The 18,444-nt window shown below is 38.7% G+C and overlaps 1 protein-coding gene across 6 annotated transcripts in view; it reads right to left on the bottom strand.

Annotated features, from left to right (window-relative positions):
- The window catches only part of TDRD3 (tudor domain containing 3), a 268,552-nt gene that overhangs the window by 38,245 nt on the left and 211,863 nt on the right, over window positions 1-18,444 (bottom strand). For all 6 annotated transcript variants that reach the window (XM_038395206.2, XM_038395217.2, XM_043504575.1 and 3 more), the window contains 2 exons: window positions 15,945-16,789; window positions 13,790-13,915 (listed from right to left, as the gene is read on the bottom strand). In XM_038395206.2, coding sequence (XP_038251134.1) covers window positions 13,790-13,915; window positions 15,945-16,789 — 971 coding nt within the window. The remainder of the gene's footprint in view (window positions 1-13,789; window positions 13,916-15,944; window positions 16,790-18,444) is intronic.

Here is an 18,444-nt window from a genome sequence, read left to right as displayed (position 1 = left end):
AGAAAAAGGAAAGGAGGTGTGCACTGAGGGAGCTCCATCAACAAAGGAACAGACACTGCTGCAACAGCTACACACTCATGTTTTTGTTTCCTTCTCAGTTCCATTTCGCCCACAATGGAAGATCTTTAAGAACAGAAATAAGATGAAAAAGGGTAGGATAAGAAAAGAACAGAACTACCACGACACGAGAGAAAAAAAAAAGATGAGCTCAGGTAGACTATGTTGTAAGTACAGCAGGATGCCCATGAAATAACTTCACAAACTTTTTTGATTAACTAGTTCCAGTACTAGAATTATTAATTATTATTATTATTATTACTACTATCTCTAGCAAAAATTAGTTAATAGCGTATGATATCAAAGGCTTACAATAAGATGACAGGAAAACTACTTCCAATAATTAACAGGCCAGATTATAGAATATGATTTAACCCTGTTGTTCTGCTCAGAACCACTTGGAATTCCATGGCAGATGGTATCTTACTGCTGGCATAAAGCCTGCTCCAGTCACTCCTATCCCAGTATAAAGGGCATATTAGAACAAAAGTCTGTGATTGCTAGATCTAGCTTCATGGGTGTAAGGTTCAGTAGGGCCAGCATAGACTGGCCCACAGGGTCAGGGAGCTGTAACTGGCTCCATGATGCTCCTATGCAGGGGAGAATCTGTTAGAATATTTCTGGCTACTGTACTGTCAAAGCAATGCCTGGAATTTGCTGAATGATAATATGCCTCAGTTTACAAGAATTTACTCAGTGTTATTATTTAGAAAGTAATATCTATATCACTTCCTAAAACATTTTATAACTAACAGAGAAATGTATTGCTCTCTTGATAACCAGTTGCTATTGTTTAAATGGATTCTTATTTATGGTACTTGAGTAGAGCTCATAAACACGTTTTGAAAATGATACTCAAATCCATAGTTTTAGAAGTGAAGGAGCTGTTAGTCTTAAAAGTCCTTTGACATCCCCCCCACAGAAAGGTTTAAGTATTCACTCTAACTCAATTCTGGCAGATTCAACAGTTATAAATACTGTAATTATATGCACGAGTTTTCAGAGCCCAAGAGTTTAATTTGAATACTGCATTAAGATTTCAGAAAGATGCAAGTTTAGTTTTTCTGCATATGTGTTAAAAAATAGTGTAGCTGTGTGACTAATTTCTTTGTTTTTTCAATGGCTGTGCATTTAAATTATGTTAAAGCCCTGATTTCTTGGTTAAGAGTTTTTTTAATATATAAACCAAAAGAAATAAAATGAACACTAATTCTGAAAACTCTAATGGAGTTGCTGTCAGGTGTACCTTTGACAGGATGCAATTTCTGTGAAAAGAGATACTCCAGACAATCTACAATTGTGGATTATGTGCAGCTGTACTGGTTAAAACACTTTTCTAACCTAAGAGGTAAATCATCTCTATGAAACTTTAATCTCCTTTCTTGCAGACTATACAATTTGAAAAAGAAGATATGTCGGATTTTTTTCCACATTATTTCTTTCATACATTGGTGGCTATGATCCTGAAATTTGGAGAAAGGGGAAATGTATTCATATTTTTCATCTATCCATATTCTGAGTTGTCATTTTTACTAGTATGTACCAAGCATACTTTCACAGGGCCCAAAACAAGATGCTGATTTCCATGAGAGTTAAGATAGCTCAGTATACCTCACAAGAGAGATTTAGTACTTTTCAGGATTTGACCCCTAGTCAGAAGGAGACCAATAAATTACTTCCAGTTAGACTTCAATTAGTCTGTGCCTAAATCTGGTTTTCAAGATTGTAGGTCACATCACTTCAAAGACAGCCAACATGTTGTCATGGCATACATGTCATGGTTTCCAAGAAGCTGATTCTTGAGACAAGGTGGTTGCAGCGAGTTGTAGATGGATCCAATACCACTGAGTACTTCACATCCAGAAGACATTTCTTGCAGTTGGTGTTCTGTAACTTCGACTTAGAAATTAAAATACCCATACTCTGAATGTGTTTGAAACTACTCTTGAAGTATGGGTACTAGGACTGCTGGAAGCTAAATATGTAAATAATCACCATAACCAGAATTGAGGAACACAAGAATTAAGTTCCCCACTATCTGCTCATATGGTAAGCTGCTGGTATGCTGTTCATTCCTATTTTGACTCTGTGCTATTCTGAATATTAAAAATAGCATTTTAGTATACTTTGCTATTACTTTTAGTGTATATACACATGAAAAAGATGGAGATATTAGAACCAGATGTTGTCATCAGTCTTTAAAGTAGATATCAGAGGCCATTAATGACATAATGGCAAAGGGAAATTTAGTATGAATTGTGAACTAACTTCTAACAACTTGGATATAATAATACCTAGCTCTTCTATAGCACTTTTCTCATCAATAGGTCTCAAGGGCTTTACAAAGAGATTGCGAAACTGAAACAAAGGCAAAAGTGATTTGTCCAAGGCTACCCAGCAAACCAGTGGCTTAGCCAGGAATAGAACCCTGATCTCTCGAGTCACAGTGCATGCTCTATCCACTATACTACATTGCCAAGTTTTACTTACTTTCCATATCTCCCAGGCAGAATGTAAATATCCAATATCTCACTGAGTAAGATATGGATTCTCAAAGAGGACTCAAAGATATGGCTCCAGGGTAAGTATTATATCCTGTTACTCATTAAAGTTGGGATATGTGTAAAATTAAAGAAAACTTCAGTTTCTGCAAAGAGTTACATATTATAGTAGTTGGTTATATTGAAAAGACATTTTCATGAAGTACACCAATCACCAAATTACTCAGGTCCTCTACGACAAAAATGGTTGTATATCTAGGGCCTTGTCTACATGACTGCTTAAGTCGACGTCAGTTACGTCGCTCAGGGGTGTAAAACACTCAATTAGCTGAGCAATGAAACTTGCATTGATTTAACGCAGTGTCTACATCATGCTACGTTGGTGGGAGATGCTCTCCCGTTGACATAGCTTCCGCCTCTCATCGAGTTGGATTAATTATGTCAATGGGAAAGTGCTCTTTCAATAGATTTATCACGTCTTCACCAGACCCGCTAAATCGATGCCACTGCATCAATTGCAGTGGTGCCGATTTAGCACAGTAGTGAAGACAAGCCCTTAGATGAGCCATAACAGTAGTGAGGTATTTTAACCAGAAGGGTAATATTTTGACTTTTAGAGTCTGATCATGATTGCATTTAACTCAGTGGTTCTTCTTAACATTTATTTTGTCTGAATTACCTATGCAAATTCCCCAAAGAAATAAGGAAATAAATATCTGTCAAACTGCAAATTGGCTTAAATCACTTGTTCAACAATGAACAGAGTTATTTTTTCTATTTCATTTCTTAGTTGTCTTAGATCTAGCTGTATTTATACAGCAACTAGCACAATGGTGTACTGGTCCATGACCAGGGAAAAAAGCTCTCTGGTAATACATAATAATAATAGTACATATAATATAAAATGCATCAATGGAGATTATCTAAGAACCTAGGTACAAGACTTCAGTCTACAGGAGTGTCTATCTGGCTCTTTTTAAGACCTATTGTTTCACTTTTAGAGTTTGCCATTAAAAAAGCCAACATTTGCCAACAGTCACTCCACAAGGATATCTGAGATACCACAAGCTAAATCTTATTTCTGAATATTAGGAAATAGTGTGATATCTCCAATGCCAAAATGTGATAACTACTGTCAACGGTTAACTTTTTGGTAAAAAAAGAAAATTCAGAGATTCATAGATATTAAGGTCAGAAGGGACCATTCTGATCATCTAGTCCGACCTCCTGCACAGCGCAGGCCACAGAATCTCACCCACCCACTCCTACAAAAAACCTCACCTATGTCTGAGCTATTGAAGTCCTTAAATCATGGTTTAAAGACTTCAAGGAGCAGAGAAGCCTCCCTCAAGTCAACCATGCCCCATGCTACAGAGGAAGGCGAAAAACCTCCAGGGCCTCTCCAATCTGCCCGGGAGGAAAATTCCTTCCTGACCCCAAATATGGCAATCAGCTAACCCCTGAGCATATGGGCAAGATTCACCAGCCAGATACTGCAGAAAATTCTTTCTTGGGTAACTCAGATCCCATCCATCTAATATCCCATCTCAGGGGATTAGTCCTATTTACTCTGAATATTTAAAGATCAATTAATTACCAAAATCACATTATCCCATCATACCATCTCCTCCATAAACTTATCGAGTAGAATCTTAAAGCCAGATAGATCTTTTGCCCCCACTGCTTCCCTTGGAAGGCTATTCCAAAACTTCACTCCTCTGATGGTTAAAAACCTTAGTCTGATTTCAAGTCTAAACTTCCTGGTGGCCAGTTTATACCCATTTGTTCTTGTGTCCACATTGGTGCTGAGCTGAAATAATTCCTCTCCCTCTCCTGTATTTATCCCTCTGATATATTTATAGAGAGCAATCATATCTCCCCTCAACCTTCTTTTAGTTAGGCTAAACAAGCCAAGCTCCTTAAGTCTCCTTTCATAAGACAAGTTTTCCATTCCTCGGATCATCCTAGTAGCCCTTCTCTGTACCTGCTCCAGTTTGAATTCATCCTTTTTAAACATGGGAGACCAGAACTGTACACAGTATTCTAGGCGAGGTCTCACCAGTGCCTTGTATAAAATCCTAGATTATAACACTATTCAAATAAAACCCAGTATAAAACAAAGGAAGATTTCCCCCCTAATTCCAGTTATTGAAAAGCTTCTCTGAAACCTGCAAAGCTTCAGAATTTCTCATATGAAACTATGTTTTGATTAACTTTAGTGCTGGCTACAAGGGAAAAGACACTAAGTTAGTTTGTGAAAGATCTAACTGGGTCTCAAAACTATGACACGAAAATATAGTTGTGCTAAATATTTTGGCAACTGAAATGCCAAAACCATTTTTTGGTTGTTTGTTCCACAGGGGATAACTAATGACATAATCTGACCTGAATTTTACAATTCTGTCTGCATTGGCTCACTGGGGCCTCGAAGATTGAGGCTAAGAACGAAAATGGGCCTCTCCCACCTTAGCTCCCTTGTAAATGTCACTTGTCACCAACAGAAATCAGTCCAATAAAAGATATTACATCACCCACCGTGTCTCTCTAATATCCTGGGACTGACATAACAACACTGCATACGTGGGAAGAACACACATGCAAAATTAGCCATATGTATTCATCTCATTACGCGACAACAGATCAAAGCTAGAAGAGGAATTTAATGAAGTGGTTAGCTGTTCTCTAAATTTGCCCAACAGCCATGCTTAAATATGGCAATTTTTATAGTGTAGACATTACTGTTATATAAGCCTCAAACAGATAAATACCTGTCCAATACAAGTTTTAAATCTTCACAGGACATAAAAGCAGATTAATTTGTAGGAAATGTTATAGATCTCATGAGTTTCCTGAGCAGCACTGATTGTTGAACTATCACTGTTCTCCTATAGTTGTAAACAGAAATGTCCAAACTCAGAAGCCTACCACCAGTTAACTCTCCAAACTGTAAAAGCCTTTCTTGGGACATGAAATAAACTAACAATTGAATTGGCATTGTGAACATAGAGGGAGACCCTCAGTATCATTCTTGCCAGTATTATAACAACTGTCTGATAACTCAACTTGAGAACAAAAAATGGCTTGCTTAAACAACAGAAGCAGGAAACACAGTACTCTTAGCAAGTTTTTACTAATTGTCTTCGTATTTCTGCTATATTTTGGAGGTCTCAATGGGGAAAAAAAATATCCCGCATGACTTACCACTACCAAGGCAGGGAGCCAGATTGCTTTTCTTCCACCAATCCATTTCACAGTCAATTTAAATTAATTTTTTAAAAAGTATTTCCTCAAGTGGAGAATATTTCTTCGCAGAGGGAATCTGATAATACCTAAAGAATGCCTACTAATGAAGAAAACCCAAATTATCAGGGCATTCGGTGTAACTGTCCAAGGATCAGACACTAAACCTTCACCATGAGTTCTGTATCTACTGAATACATACTGTGTGTAGTAGGAAAGAATAGAAAATGGAATACAATTATTTACTAATTATTTACCAAGAATACGGTTTGTCATAGTTTCTTCTCTACCACCCAACACAACATGTACATCTCCTCTTACCAGAGAGCAAAAAAACATCAATCAAGATGGGGATAATTCTTCGAGTCCTCTTACTTCCTTCTTAGTTCATAAAATTCCTGAGCTAATCCTTTAAGGGCAGCCAATCAGACTTCCAACATTAATGGGGGGAAAGAGGTTGGGAAGCAAAATAGAGAAAAAAGATTGCTTCAACAATTACCAATCAGTGATTTTTTTTGTCAACCATTGTCTCTTCCCCCATCATATGCTTCCAGATAGAGAGCAGATGTAGTGAAACAGTACCTACCAAAGAGGTGTGTCTATCTCTTTCTGTAACTGGCATATGTACTGACCAAATTAACATCTGCACAGAGAATGCTTTCTCTATAAGAAATTAGATATTTCAACATCTTATTGGACTCAGGGAGCTAAACACAAGAGTTTGTAAAGTCCCATAAAAAGAGAAACTAAAGGTGTCCATCCAGATGACAAAAGGATTGTAAAACAGAAGTCAGAACAGCTTAGTCACATTATGCTCTGAGAGGCTTGGAAGCCACATTTTTTGAGGAAGTGGGAGGGGGAAAAACAGTCCCTTTTAAAATTAAAAAACTTAAGGACTGTACCAAGAAAAATTACTCTGTCCCCAACATGAGAAAATCATCATACTGGATACCTAAACCGTTGACTTTGATTAGGTTCAGTTAAAGACTTTCTGAAAGGTTAAAAGAGTGGGATGGTAAGTTTATCCTTTAGATGGTAAAGGAGTTTAACACTTCTGAGCAACCACAAAATGGGGAAAGGGATGTAATCTGTAATAACAAGTAGTGATATTACACAGGCTGGATGAATGAGAAATGCCTGAATGTAAGATTGGAAAATGGCCTACAATGGTCTGCTTGACGAGCATTTGCCAACCTAGAGTCAGAGAGAAACATGTGGAATTGTACAGCCTACATGTACCAAGAAGAGAAATCTTCACAGACTCCTAATCCAGGTGAACCTCAAGAGCTGCTTTCCATACCGCTTGCGTCTGTACAGGTATGTCAACACTGCAGCTGAGATTGTGCTTCCTAGCGTGAGTAGACAAACACACACTAGTTCTTTTTAAGCTAGCACACTAAAAATAGCAGTGTAGCCAGGGGAAGCCACCTGCACACAAACCTAGTCCAAGCTATCTCTTGGCTACATTGCTATCTTTTAAGCATGCTAATGAAAGAGGAGCTAGCACATATGTCTACCTGAGCTGGAAAGCATGCTCCCAGCTTTCGTGTAAATGTACCCTAAGTTATGTCTCTTAAAAGATAATGGAGGAAAGGAAAACACACTCTCAGAAGTATAGGAAACTACTCAAAGGAGAGTACTGTGTCCAGTTTGGGCCCCCACACTACAAGAAGGATGTGGAAAAATTGGAAAGAGTCCAGTGGAGGGCAACAAAAATGATTAGGGGACTGGAGCACATGACTTATGAGGAAAGGCTGAGGGAACTAGGATTGTTTTGTCTGCGAAAGAGAAGAATGAGGGGGGATTTGAGAGCTGCTTTCAACTATCTGAAAGGGGGTTCCAAAGAGGATGTATCTAGGCTGTTCTCAGAGGTAGCAGATAACAGAACAAGGAGTAATGGTCTCAAGTTACAGTGGGGGAGGTTTAGGTTGGATGTTAGGAGAAACTTTTTCACTAGGATGGTGGTGAAGCACTGGAATGTGTTACCTAGGGAGGTGGTGGAATCTCCTTCCTTATAGGTTTTCACGGTCAGGCTTGACAGAGCCCTGGCTGGGATGATTTAGTTGGGGATTGGTCCTGCTTTGAGCAGGGGGCTGGACTAGATGACCTCCTGAGGTCCCTTCCAACCCTGATATTTCTGAGTCTATGACTTCCTATGTAAAAGGAAAAGATGACCAACACATGAATGACACCCTTTGGAAGAAGTAACAGGAATCTAAGACTCCTTGTTGTTTCCTTTCTGTCAAAGTGTTCCCTCACAAAAATAGGGAAAGAATCAAGAAACTTAGAGACCCACAGCAAAGTCTTGTTTTAGTTTAACTGAGAAGAGATAGTATCAGAAGGGTAGCCGTGTTAGTCTGGATCTGTAAAAGCAGCAAAGAGTCCTGTAGCACCTTATAGACTAACGGACGTACTGGAGCATAAGCTTTCGTGGGTGAATACCCATTTGGGTATTCACCCACGAAAGCTTATGCTCCAGTACGTCTGTTAGTCTATAAGGTGCTACAGGAATCTTTGCCACTGAGAAGAGATAGGAAAATAAACTATCATAATGAGAAAATTGGATTTTGAAGGCACATATCCACAAAAACCCAAACCTAGAGTTTCCATGGGAGTAGAGAGATCATGACCAGAGACCCTTTATGGGAGACAGAGCCTGCAATGGTGGCCTTCCAGATGAAAACTATGTGAGAGTGTGGGTGGGTGGGTGGGTGGGGGATGGAGAGGAGGTAGTAGGGAATCCTGCATAAGGGAATCCTCAGTCATTCATTCAACACATTGTGAATCCAACTATCAACCTGGAGGTTTTCCTAATGGTGAAAGAGCCAAAGAGCCAAAGTTCTTGAAGCTTATCTGAAACAGATATAAAAAGAAGAATGTTGTGTTTTTAATGGATGCAGCTAGACATGGGTAGTTCTCCTAAGGCAATCTTTGAATTTTATATTAGATTGTTTGGGGTCCTCAAACTTTTTTTTTGCTTTTTTTTGGACCCTCTTTGAAAATATTTCAGACTGTGAAGACCCACCTCCATACCATACCTTACTTCTGCGCTGCTGCTGGCAGCAGCACTTCCGGCAGCAGCACTGCCTTCAGAGCTAGGCACCTGGCCAGCAGCCACCGCACTCATGACCCCCCTATAATAGTCTTATGACTTCCTTTTGGGTTGGGGCCCCCAGTTTGAGAAACTCTATGTTAGAAGAACCTTACTTGGCTGCCTCATTTTTAGGAGGCTAGACAAACAAGGTGATAAGCAACAAGTCATCAGTAGTTAGATTGGAGAATAACAATAAAGTTGTCTCAGTCGTATTCATTCTGTCTGCCTAAATATTAACAACAGGGAGGCTTGCTGCCTAAATGTAAGCTGTGAAAGCAGTGTGGTGTGATACTAGGGCAGGGGCGGGCAAACTTTTTGGCCTGAGGGCCACATTGGGTTTCTGAAATTGTATGGAGGGCTGGTTAAGGAAGGTTGAGCCTCCCCAAACATCCAGGTGTGGCCCGGCCCCCACCCCCATCCAACCCCCCCAATTCTCACCCCCTAATAGCCCCCCCCGGGACTCCTGCCCCATCCAACCCTGCCTGTTCCCTGTCCCCTGACAGCCCCCCTAGGACCCCTGTCCCGACTGCCCCCCCACCGCCTCATCCAACCCCTCCTCTCATTCCTGACTGCCCCCCTGGGACCCCTGCCCCATCCACCCCTTCTCCCTGACTGCCCCCAGGGATCCCTGCCCCCATTCGACGCTCCCTGTTCCCTGCCCTCTGACCACCCCGACCCCATCCACACCCCTGCCCCCTGACCACCACCCCAAACTCCACTGCCCTCTATCCAACCTGCCCTGCTCCCTGACCTCTTACCGTGCCGCCCAGAGCACCAGACACGCAGCCGTGCCGCCCGGCTGGAGCCAGCCTCACTACCACGCACCACAGAGCCAGTGGCGCAGTGAGCTGAGGCTGCAGGGGAAGGGGGACAGCAGGGGAGGGGCTGGGGGCTAGCCTCCTGGGCCGGGAGCTCAGCGGACGGGTAGAAGGGTCTTGCAGGCTGGATGTGGCCTGCGGGCTCTAGCTGGACCACCTCTGTGCTAGGGCATTAAATACGTTATAGCACAAAGAGAAAATCAGATCTTTCAAGTAATCCATAGCTGCTATAAATCAAGAGTCGGGGGGGGGGGTTGGAGAGTTGCCCTGCACCCCAGAAAGACTGATTTTCAGAACCTGCAACAAAAGTCTTCTCCAGCCAAGACACAACTGCATGACTGCGTGTAGGTAGAAGAAGCAGCTGAAAGCCTTGCCTGGTGCATTACTCCAACGAAGGAACGTTGCTGGAGAAGGGCCCTAAATTTTTTTTTTTTACTTACCCAGCACTAGAAACTGTTGTGGGAGAGGGCCAAAGATACAGTGTGCTTTAAGAAAGGGTCAGAACTTTCAAAGTGCCTACAAGTCTGTGAGGAAGGAGATAAAAGCTGGAAGCAAGACCACCTGGAATTAAGACTGCTACCCTGCTCCAAAAGAAGTACTTATGCTAGCAAGAATAATGCAGCTGGATCCTAAGACTCCTTTCTCTTTTCCTTTCCCTTCTGCAACCTCTCCATACTGAATAGTCCAAAACAAGAAATTACATGATGAATGGATTCCATGCCCCACAAAGCCACAAAGTGTGGAGAAAGCATCATTATACTTGTCTTAATTGACAGTTCTTTACACCTCCTTGCTTCATGGTTAGGAGACACATACTGCTCTCCATGCAGAATTGTACGGTGGGATTCAGGAAGAAGAGACTAATAACAAAGAAACTATAGACTTTATTTTATAATCACTATTATTTAAGTAAAGAGGCATTGAGAAAAGCTCCTATGAACCTAATCCCAGTTGGACTCTAGAAACACCAGAATGAGATTACCATGTGTGGAGGTGGGGGAAGACATAGTGTTGTCTTTCTTTACATTACAGGAAAAAAGCAGTTATAACGACAAGCTAAAACTCTATCTGTAGATCCAGGAGCAAACCCTACTAGATTATTACCTAAGGATGACAGGAAGGAAAAGGAGAAAATAAATAAATGACCTTCATAGTGAAGTAACCGAGTAAACACTTATGCTAGAAAGAAAACCAGTTGTAATTAATAAGAAAAAATAATCCTAAAACTTCGAGGAAAAAATTAACACTTTAGATTTAAAGTATTATTTTCACTTTATTTTATTTTTCCACACAACAGACTATTAATTTAGTCATGAAGCCCCTTAACATTTCATGCTTTTCAGTTTGCTAGTATAACTTTACATCTTATAATAGAAAAACAAGCAACTGTTATTTCTACAAAGGCTTTTTTGGTGCATTTTTTGTCAGGAATATAACATTTTAATTAAGTGATCACTGCTACATTTAGGGAAACAAGGGGGTACATTTTCAAAACCTTGTGTAGGAGATGACCACTAAAAGAATTCTTAAATGTAAAGTAAAAAAAAAAAAGTAATTAAAAACAGTCAGATTGCAGGGCTTTTATACATATATTACAAGAACTAAGCAAAACTATAAAGATTTATTACTTTTGTATGACAAGTACAATGATAGTTGTTAATGGGGTCTTTAAAAAAACCAATACTCAGTAGCCCTTTTATTTACCTTGTGTAACCTATCAGAGTTAGATTTGTAACATTTGGTATACTAATGTCAATGGTTTGGTTTTCTATATTTCTAGCAATCAGTATGTTAACTGTCAGAGAGGTTTTTTAAAAGAAACATACCAGGATCCAAAGAAAATGAGATAATGGAAGAACGCTACAGCAGGATTATCACTCTGCAGCAATATATTTCCACATGTAATGTATAGCTCTAGGAACCTTCAGATCATCTTGCATTAACTTCTTCAGATGAGGCGGAAATTAAAAGGGGATCCCAGAAATATCAGGCAGATGGGATCTACATCCCAGCAAAAAGAGAAGATTCTTTCACTAAAGCAGTCCGGTCCTATATCTATATTGACAATGAAAAATCTTTTTCTCATTGATAACACCAAGAATCACTACACTTCTACAATAAGCAGTTTGATAGTTATGCTAATGGAGAAAGCAGTATCTCAGCATCATTTGGGTGGTCATAGAGGACGTCAGCCAAAAGAAACAAAACAACACAGTGGTTAAACTGGATTTTTATATGCCTTCAGTTCAGTGGTTCTTACTTTGCTGCTGACTGACATAACATTTTTGCATCCTCCTCCTGCAGAGAAGTACTTTCTCTATTTTGATGCATGTTGAGAAATTTTGGGTATGATTCAGTTTCTAAGCACCAAAAAAGTGTTTTGGAGAAAAAAGTCACAAGGAATCTGAAAAACAGATTGAATATGCCTTGTGGTCTTATTGCAGCATAGACTATAGAGTCAAATCATTAAAACTCCTCCTATCAGCACTGACACTTGTTTCAAAGGATGCTTTTAAATACAATGTGGGGAACCAAGCAGTATTACAGAACCAGAGCTGAAGTATGGGACAAAGAAGATGCTTATATGTAGGTAACAGCACATCTTCAATACAGATTATCTAGGACCAGTATTACGTGGAAAGACTAGGGTCAAACACAGAGAATCCCTCTAAAGGATCGAACATAGCCACTCTTGTGGACAATAGAAAATGGTTGAAGGAAAGGAATCCCTGCAATCAATTTGGAGACGGCTATAAACTGGATCATACTGACCAAGCCCCACAAAGTTTCAAATCTTATGGTGAATCACAAGGCTTTATAACTTCACTTTGAATTGCTGTATATGTTGCCTAAGTCACTCTTACACTGGTTAATGTATGAATACTGAGAGAGAGAGAAACCACAAAGTAACTTAAAATATATCTACTAGCATTAGAATAAGATTCCAATAAGTGTTGAGAAGTTGAAGAGGCATGTATTTAAAATGAGAATTTTAAATGAGATCTAGCATCAGGACACAAAAGTAAAGCGCAAAGTGCAAATAGCTTTCTCGTGCAAGAAACTCAGAGCTGCAAGGATATCCAAGCAGCAAAATAGCGAAATCTCAGGGTTTCTCCATAAGCACTTTGAGACCAACAATCAGCCTGTGGTGAAACTCAAAAAGAGAAGATGGGAGAAAGGAATGAGGTGCCTTAGAAGTAGAAGATTTTGAAATATCAAGAATTGGGACTGTGTCCCAAAAGGTGGTAAGTAGCAGTTTGACCCTTGGAAATAAGATATTGACACTTCATAGGAAAATTAATGCAGAAACTAGAAAAAGTTTCAGATTCTTGTAGAGTTGCCAGACAAAACAAAAACAAAAAATCCACAAGGGAGGTCCACAAAACGAGAGGTAACAACTCAAGACGAAAGACAGTTGGCAGTGAACACTGGGGTGACTGCATATTTCCAAAGCCTTTTAAAAATTAGATGCTATAAGGCCAATATGTTCTAAGCGAATCTCTGTAATCACACAGTTTTGGCATGATATTTGGCAAAGAAGAAAAAAGTGAAACAAAAAACAAAAAAAGAAAAATCATGATACAAACAAATCTGTATATTTTTACCTATACATATAAACATGCTAAAAACGTTTGGAATATATTTGTATATTTGAAAGGCTCTTTTCGTAATCTTTACATGTAATAAAACACAATAGCCATGTTAGTGAATCAGAAATCTTATTTTGACAATCACTTGGTATTCCATATATAGTGTAAACACAAACTTGAGAGAGAATAAAATATGCATAAAATGCCCATTTTGCATATACAAATCACTGTTTCTCTAACAAGTAAATAATGGTATTCATTTTCAAAACAATACAATTTAATTTTATTATACATGAAAAATAATACCACAGGATTCTTTTCTATTATCTAAGGGTGTTTATTTAAATAACTAAGGCAGATCTATTCAGTTTTATTTTTCCACACAGTGCTTTTACATTTACACCCTTTGCAGGACTCATCTGTTTAAAGCTACATATTTTATACAAATAATGTAGTTTATATCTTTGTATACAATTTGTTATCACATACCCATGCCTCTGCGTGAATGGGCCTGATGTTGCTTAGTAGCACCTCTTCATAGTTTCCATAATCACAGAATTTAACAACTGCAGTTGTTCCAGAAGAATGAAGAGCTTCAATTTCTGCCCGATAAAACTTAAAGAGAAATTTCAAAAGGTCATAAAACATTGGATTAAATATTGCAAGAAAATCAATAACATTTTAAAAGATTATATTTTAAACAATTTATTATAAAATTTATTAAATTTTCAAAAAATGTTTGTACCAAATATCCATATATTAGAAACTCATGTCAGTTTCAAACCAAATGCAAATTTACATGTCCCTCATTACCTGGACATTTTTACACAATGGAAAAAAGACAGACAGTGGACAGAGCTAAGAATTAGCAATTCATTTGGACTTTTTACTCAGAACACATTCAGATTATTACAAAAAATGTGTGAGAATTTCTAGACCAACAGAATGCCTAAGTGATTTAGGTTTTAAAATGCAGGGAAGTCCTGATGACATTATCAGAGACAGAAAAGTGATATAAAGATGACAATATTTTATCTTTCTAGAAGAATTTACTTTTCTAATTCTACCAAAACAAGAAGTTTGAACAAGTACACTTCTAATTAATTTCTGCAAGGATCTTAAAGGAGATTTAGAGCAGCCGTGAGCCAAACTAACTCAGCCTTTTCCCAAACAGAATTAAGCTGAAATATGTTCAAATCAGTTCACTTAAATTAATCCTCCCTATCAAGCGTCTATGTTCAGATAACCTCCAGACTGAAACAAATCTTTGGAGGCTATCCTATCACTCTTTATAGAGTTGAATAGGAAGAAATCATTGTTTGCTATAGTAATTACAATCACCACTGCACTTGACTACCTGGCTACAGGATCTTTCCAAACAACCACTGGAGACAGCACAGGCACCAGTCCACGACTATCTGGTGCATCAATACATTTCTTGTCGCTAATTTTCATCAAGATAGACTACATCAATAACAAGCAATGAATTATATTCTTGCTTAGCATGCTCTGTGTGTTCCTGACTATCCACAACCCAGCAATTCAAGCATCACACAATGATTAAATTATTTTTCTCAAAAAATTCCATCCATAATCCGTGTACATGATGCAAATGAACCAGTTCCAAATATGCACACATATTTGAAACATGCAACCCCCTAAATTAACCTGTCCTCATGACGGCAAACATTTGTGTATGAACATCTGACCATTTGTTTGAGTCATATAAACCAAAAAGGCCGATTAAAAATAAAAAAACCTTAATTGCTCCTTTATTTAAAAGAAAAAATTCATTATTGTAAAAGTTTCCAAAATTGCCCTGGCCAGTTCCCACTCTGAACATTTATACAGCTAAATGACTGCTTAAAATATTAAAATAATACAAATCACACCTGATAAAAAATAGACACATGAAATCATTAGCAATATTAGCTGTTAGACCAACAATGAAAAAAACCACATAAAAACCCACAAAATATTAATGTAGTTTTTCTTTTCAGATTATCAAAAAACTCAGGGTTGGGGGGCAGAGATTAAAAAAACAAAAAAGATGGATGGCAATAGCAATTGAGATTAACAATTGGGAAAAAATAATGTAAAATGCCATAATGAGAAAAAAGAAAAGAAAATTTCTTCTCATAATCAGAAGTAGTAGGAATTGGAAACATTAAAAAGTTCATATGAAACAAGGGAATACTTGTACTTTTAAAGTCAAGAAAACAAAATTGTTGGCTTTTTAACATAGACACAAATAATTAACCCACTCTAGAAATATTTCAGCTAACAATGTCCTGGTGATGTATAAAAATCAAACAGCAGGGAGGTGCCCCGTTTCCCCTGATCAATGTGATCTTCACCTATATTAAGAAGGACTGTAAGCTGCTTCTCCTAGCACCAAAAATGTCATCTGTTCACCATAAAGATCACTCTGGACAGCAAGGAATTACGTTTCCCTTCCCCAAGACTTAGTATGCCATGTACCTCACGTATGTGGCCCTAGGTAACAAGTTACTAGCTCAAGTAAGAAATTAAACACACACACACTCACACGCTCCCCCCCGCCTTGTGGCAGCACATTAAAGCCACCATTCCTTTTGTTTTTAAAGATACAATTTACAGTATTTCCTACTTGACTGGGTCATACCTTGTTGTCTTCCCAATAAAGAGCAAAACATTCATCCTTTGGCCTCCAGCTTTTACCATACTCCACAGGAATAGACGGTTCCAATATTTTTTCTGGCTTTATGGGCCCAGATCTCCTTTTCGGATCAGCGTTATAATACAACATTTTGCCTTCAAAAAGTGGAGCAACATTGGGTCCTGGTGATTTAATAGGTCCTACTCGTCTTCCTTTCTGTGGATATTCAGTGTCTCCATTTGGTAAAACATTAAAACTATCAGTTCTAATAGGATTCTTGTAGTCACTATTCATACCAAAACGTTGCTCATTTTTTAAACTGAAAGTTTCATTACTTATTGTTCGTGTTTTCCTGTCATAAAAATTGTCAGGATTATGTATTTGGTTTTCCTTTTTTCCTCGTTTCTGATCATCATCATCGGCATCTTGAACACTGGAATTCTCTCTCAATTCCATGAATGCAGCCCCTTTTCCTAGTCTGTTTTGCATAGCATTATCCCTCTTTTTAAAAGAAACATCACTCTGGTGAATGGCTGAGGGATGACCAATATCCTTTAGCCTATCATTCCTTGGATAAAGTCTATCACACTTATTTTTATCCTCAGTCCATTGCTCTGGTCCTAAAGAGCTGTGTTTTTCAGGACCTCTGTTTCTTGGTAAGCCACTACTTTCCAAAAACTGTCTTGAATTCTGAATGTCCCTTTGAAAACGAGGGGGTTTCTCATTTCTTGGCTGTCGAGTATCATTTCGAGGAAGATGTCTTGGATGGGTGTAGTCTTTTATGCCATTCTGCTCTATACTGAGCACTCTGTGTTGCACTTGATGCAGTGGATGAGACTGTGATTTTGGTTCTACAAAGAAAAAGAATACAGTGTTTCAATTCCTGGCACAATTAATTTGGGGGCATGAACAATTTACTTCACATACAAAGAATCAGTTTTAAGAAATAACATGTCAGACACTGAAAGATACAGAGGTTCTATGATTAGTTTAGAAAAACAAGTGGCATTCACCCACATGGTGTGGCAATGGAATAGTACACCATGTTTAACAGGGACAGAACTAGGTTTGAACTTGAGATTATCATTCCCAAATCCAGTGGGAAATATGTACCATACTCTGTGGTACTTCCATCAAAACACCTACTCACATGAAAGTGTGGGTGAGAGATCTGCAGAAAGCCACTCATTTTTCCCCAAAGGAAACTTGCTCGAACAGCTGCCATTTTAAGGAGGAGGGAAAAACAAAGATTCCAGTGTGGAGAAAAGGAAGGGGAGAACACAAACGAAAAAAAAGAAAATTTCTAATTTAAATTATGGCTTCCAAATTCAGAGCAAGATGTAGATGATCTCAGACATATGCAAGATATAACAAGGTGAGTTTAAGAACATAAGAATGGCCTTAATGGGTCAGACCAAAGGTCCATCTAGCCCAGTAGCCTGTCTTCCGACAGTGGCCAATGCTAGGTGCCCCAGAGGGAATGAACAGAACAGGTAATCATCAAGTGATCCATTCCCTGTCACTCATTCCCAGGTTCTGGCAAACAGAGACTAGGGACAGCATCTTCTCTTAACCTCTTCTCTTTGGCAGCAAACGGGGACAGGTACAGTATCTGAAAAATGGATAGTAGCTAAACCTTTAAATGGAATGTAATAAGGAGACCTTCTTAAGTAAAAATTAAAGAGCTAACTAGAAAATTTACAAGTCTCAGACACTACAAGGTAATACTAAAGCTTTTATCTGCTTATGCCAACTTTTCAATCTTTAATCTTGTCTGTTCCCAAACCCCCAATTCACAAACATGGCAGGAAGAATCCAACAAGACAGCAATACCATTTCTGGGTCGCTTTTGCAGGAAAACACTTGAAAATAAGGTGCATTTCGTTCTTTCAGTATGTTTTTAATAGAGATCTTTCACGTTGGTTTTACATTTGCAAAAATATTCTTAAATGTTATTCCAAAGTTACACAGAACAGAATAAATTGGGAAATAGCAATGAAATTATGTGAGAAAACAGAAAAAATATTTATAAACAGACATGTACAAATCTAGGAAAGAGCCATACAATTAAAAAAAACCCCAACATTACCAGAGAAGTGCCAAAAAAGACCTTTGCAAAAAAGAAAAGGAGTACTTGTGGCACCTTAGAGACTAACAAATTTATTTGAGCATAAGCTTTTGTGAGCTACAGCTCACTTCATCGGATGCCAACAGAGTTGTTTCTGAGGCTGTGGATGGCACTGTGTTCTGCACGGCTGAGGTTATGGGGCAAATGATGCTGCTTTTCCACAATTTCAGCTCGTGCACGTCGGCGGAAGCACTCTATGTAGAAGTCCAGTCTGTTATTTCGACCTTCAGGAGGAGTCCACCCAGAATCCTTCTTTTTGTAGTGTTGGTAGGAAGGTCCCTGTGGGTTAAGACGCTGGTTAGAGGTATGTTGGAAATATTCCTTGAGTCGGAGATGTCGAAAATAGGATTCTAGGTCACCACAGAACTGTATCATGTT

The sequence above is a fragment of the Dermochelys coriacea genome, chromosome 1, assembly GCF_009764565.3.
Source record: "Dermochelys coriacea isolate rDerCor1 chromosome 1, rDerCor1.pri.v4, whole genome shotgun sequence".
Lineage (NCBI taxonomy): Eukaryota > Metazoa > Chordata > Testudines > Dermochelyidae > Dermochelys > Dermochelys coriacea.
This window is presented reverse-complemented; position numbering and strand designations above follow the sequence as displayed.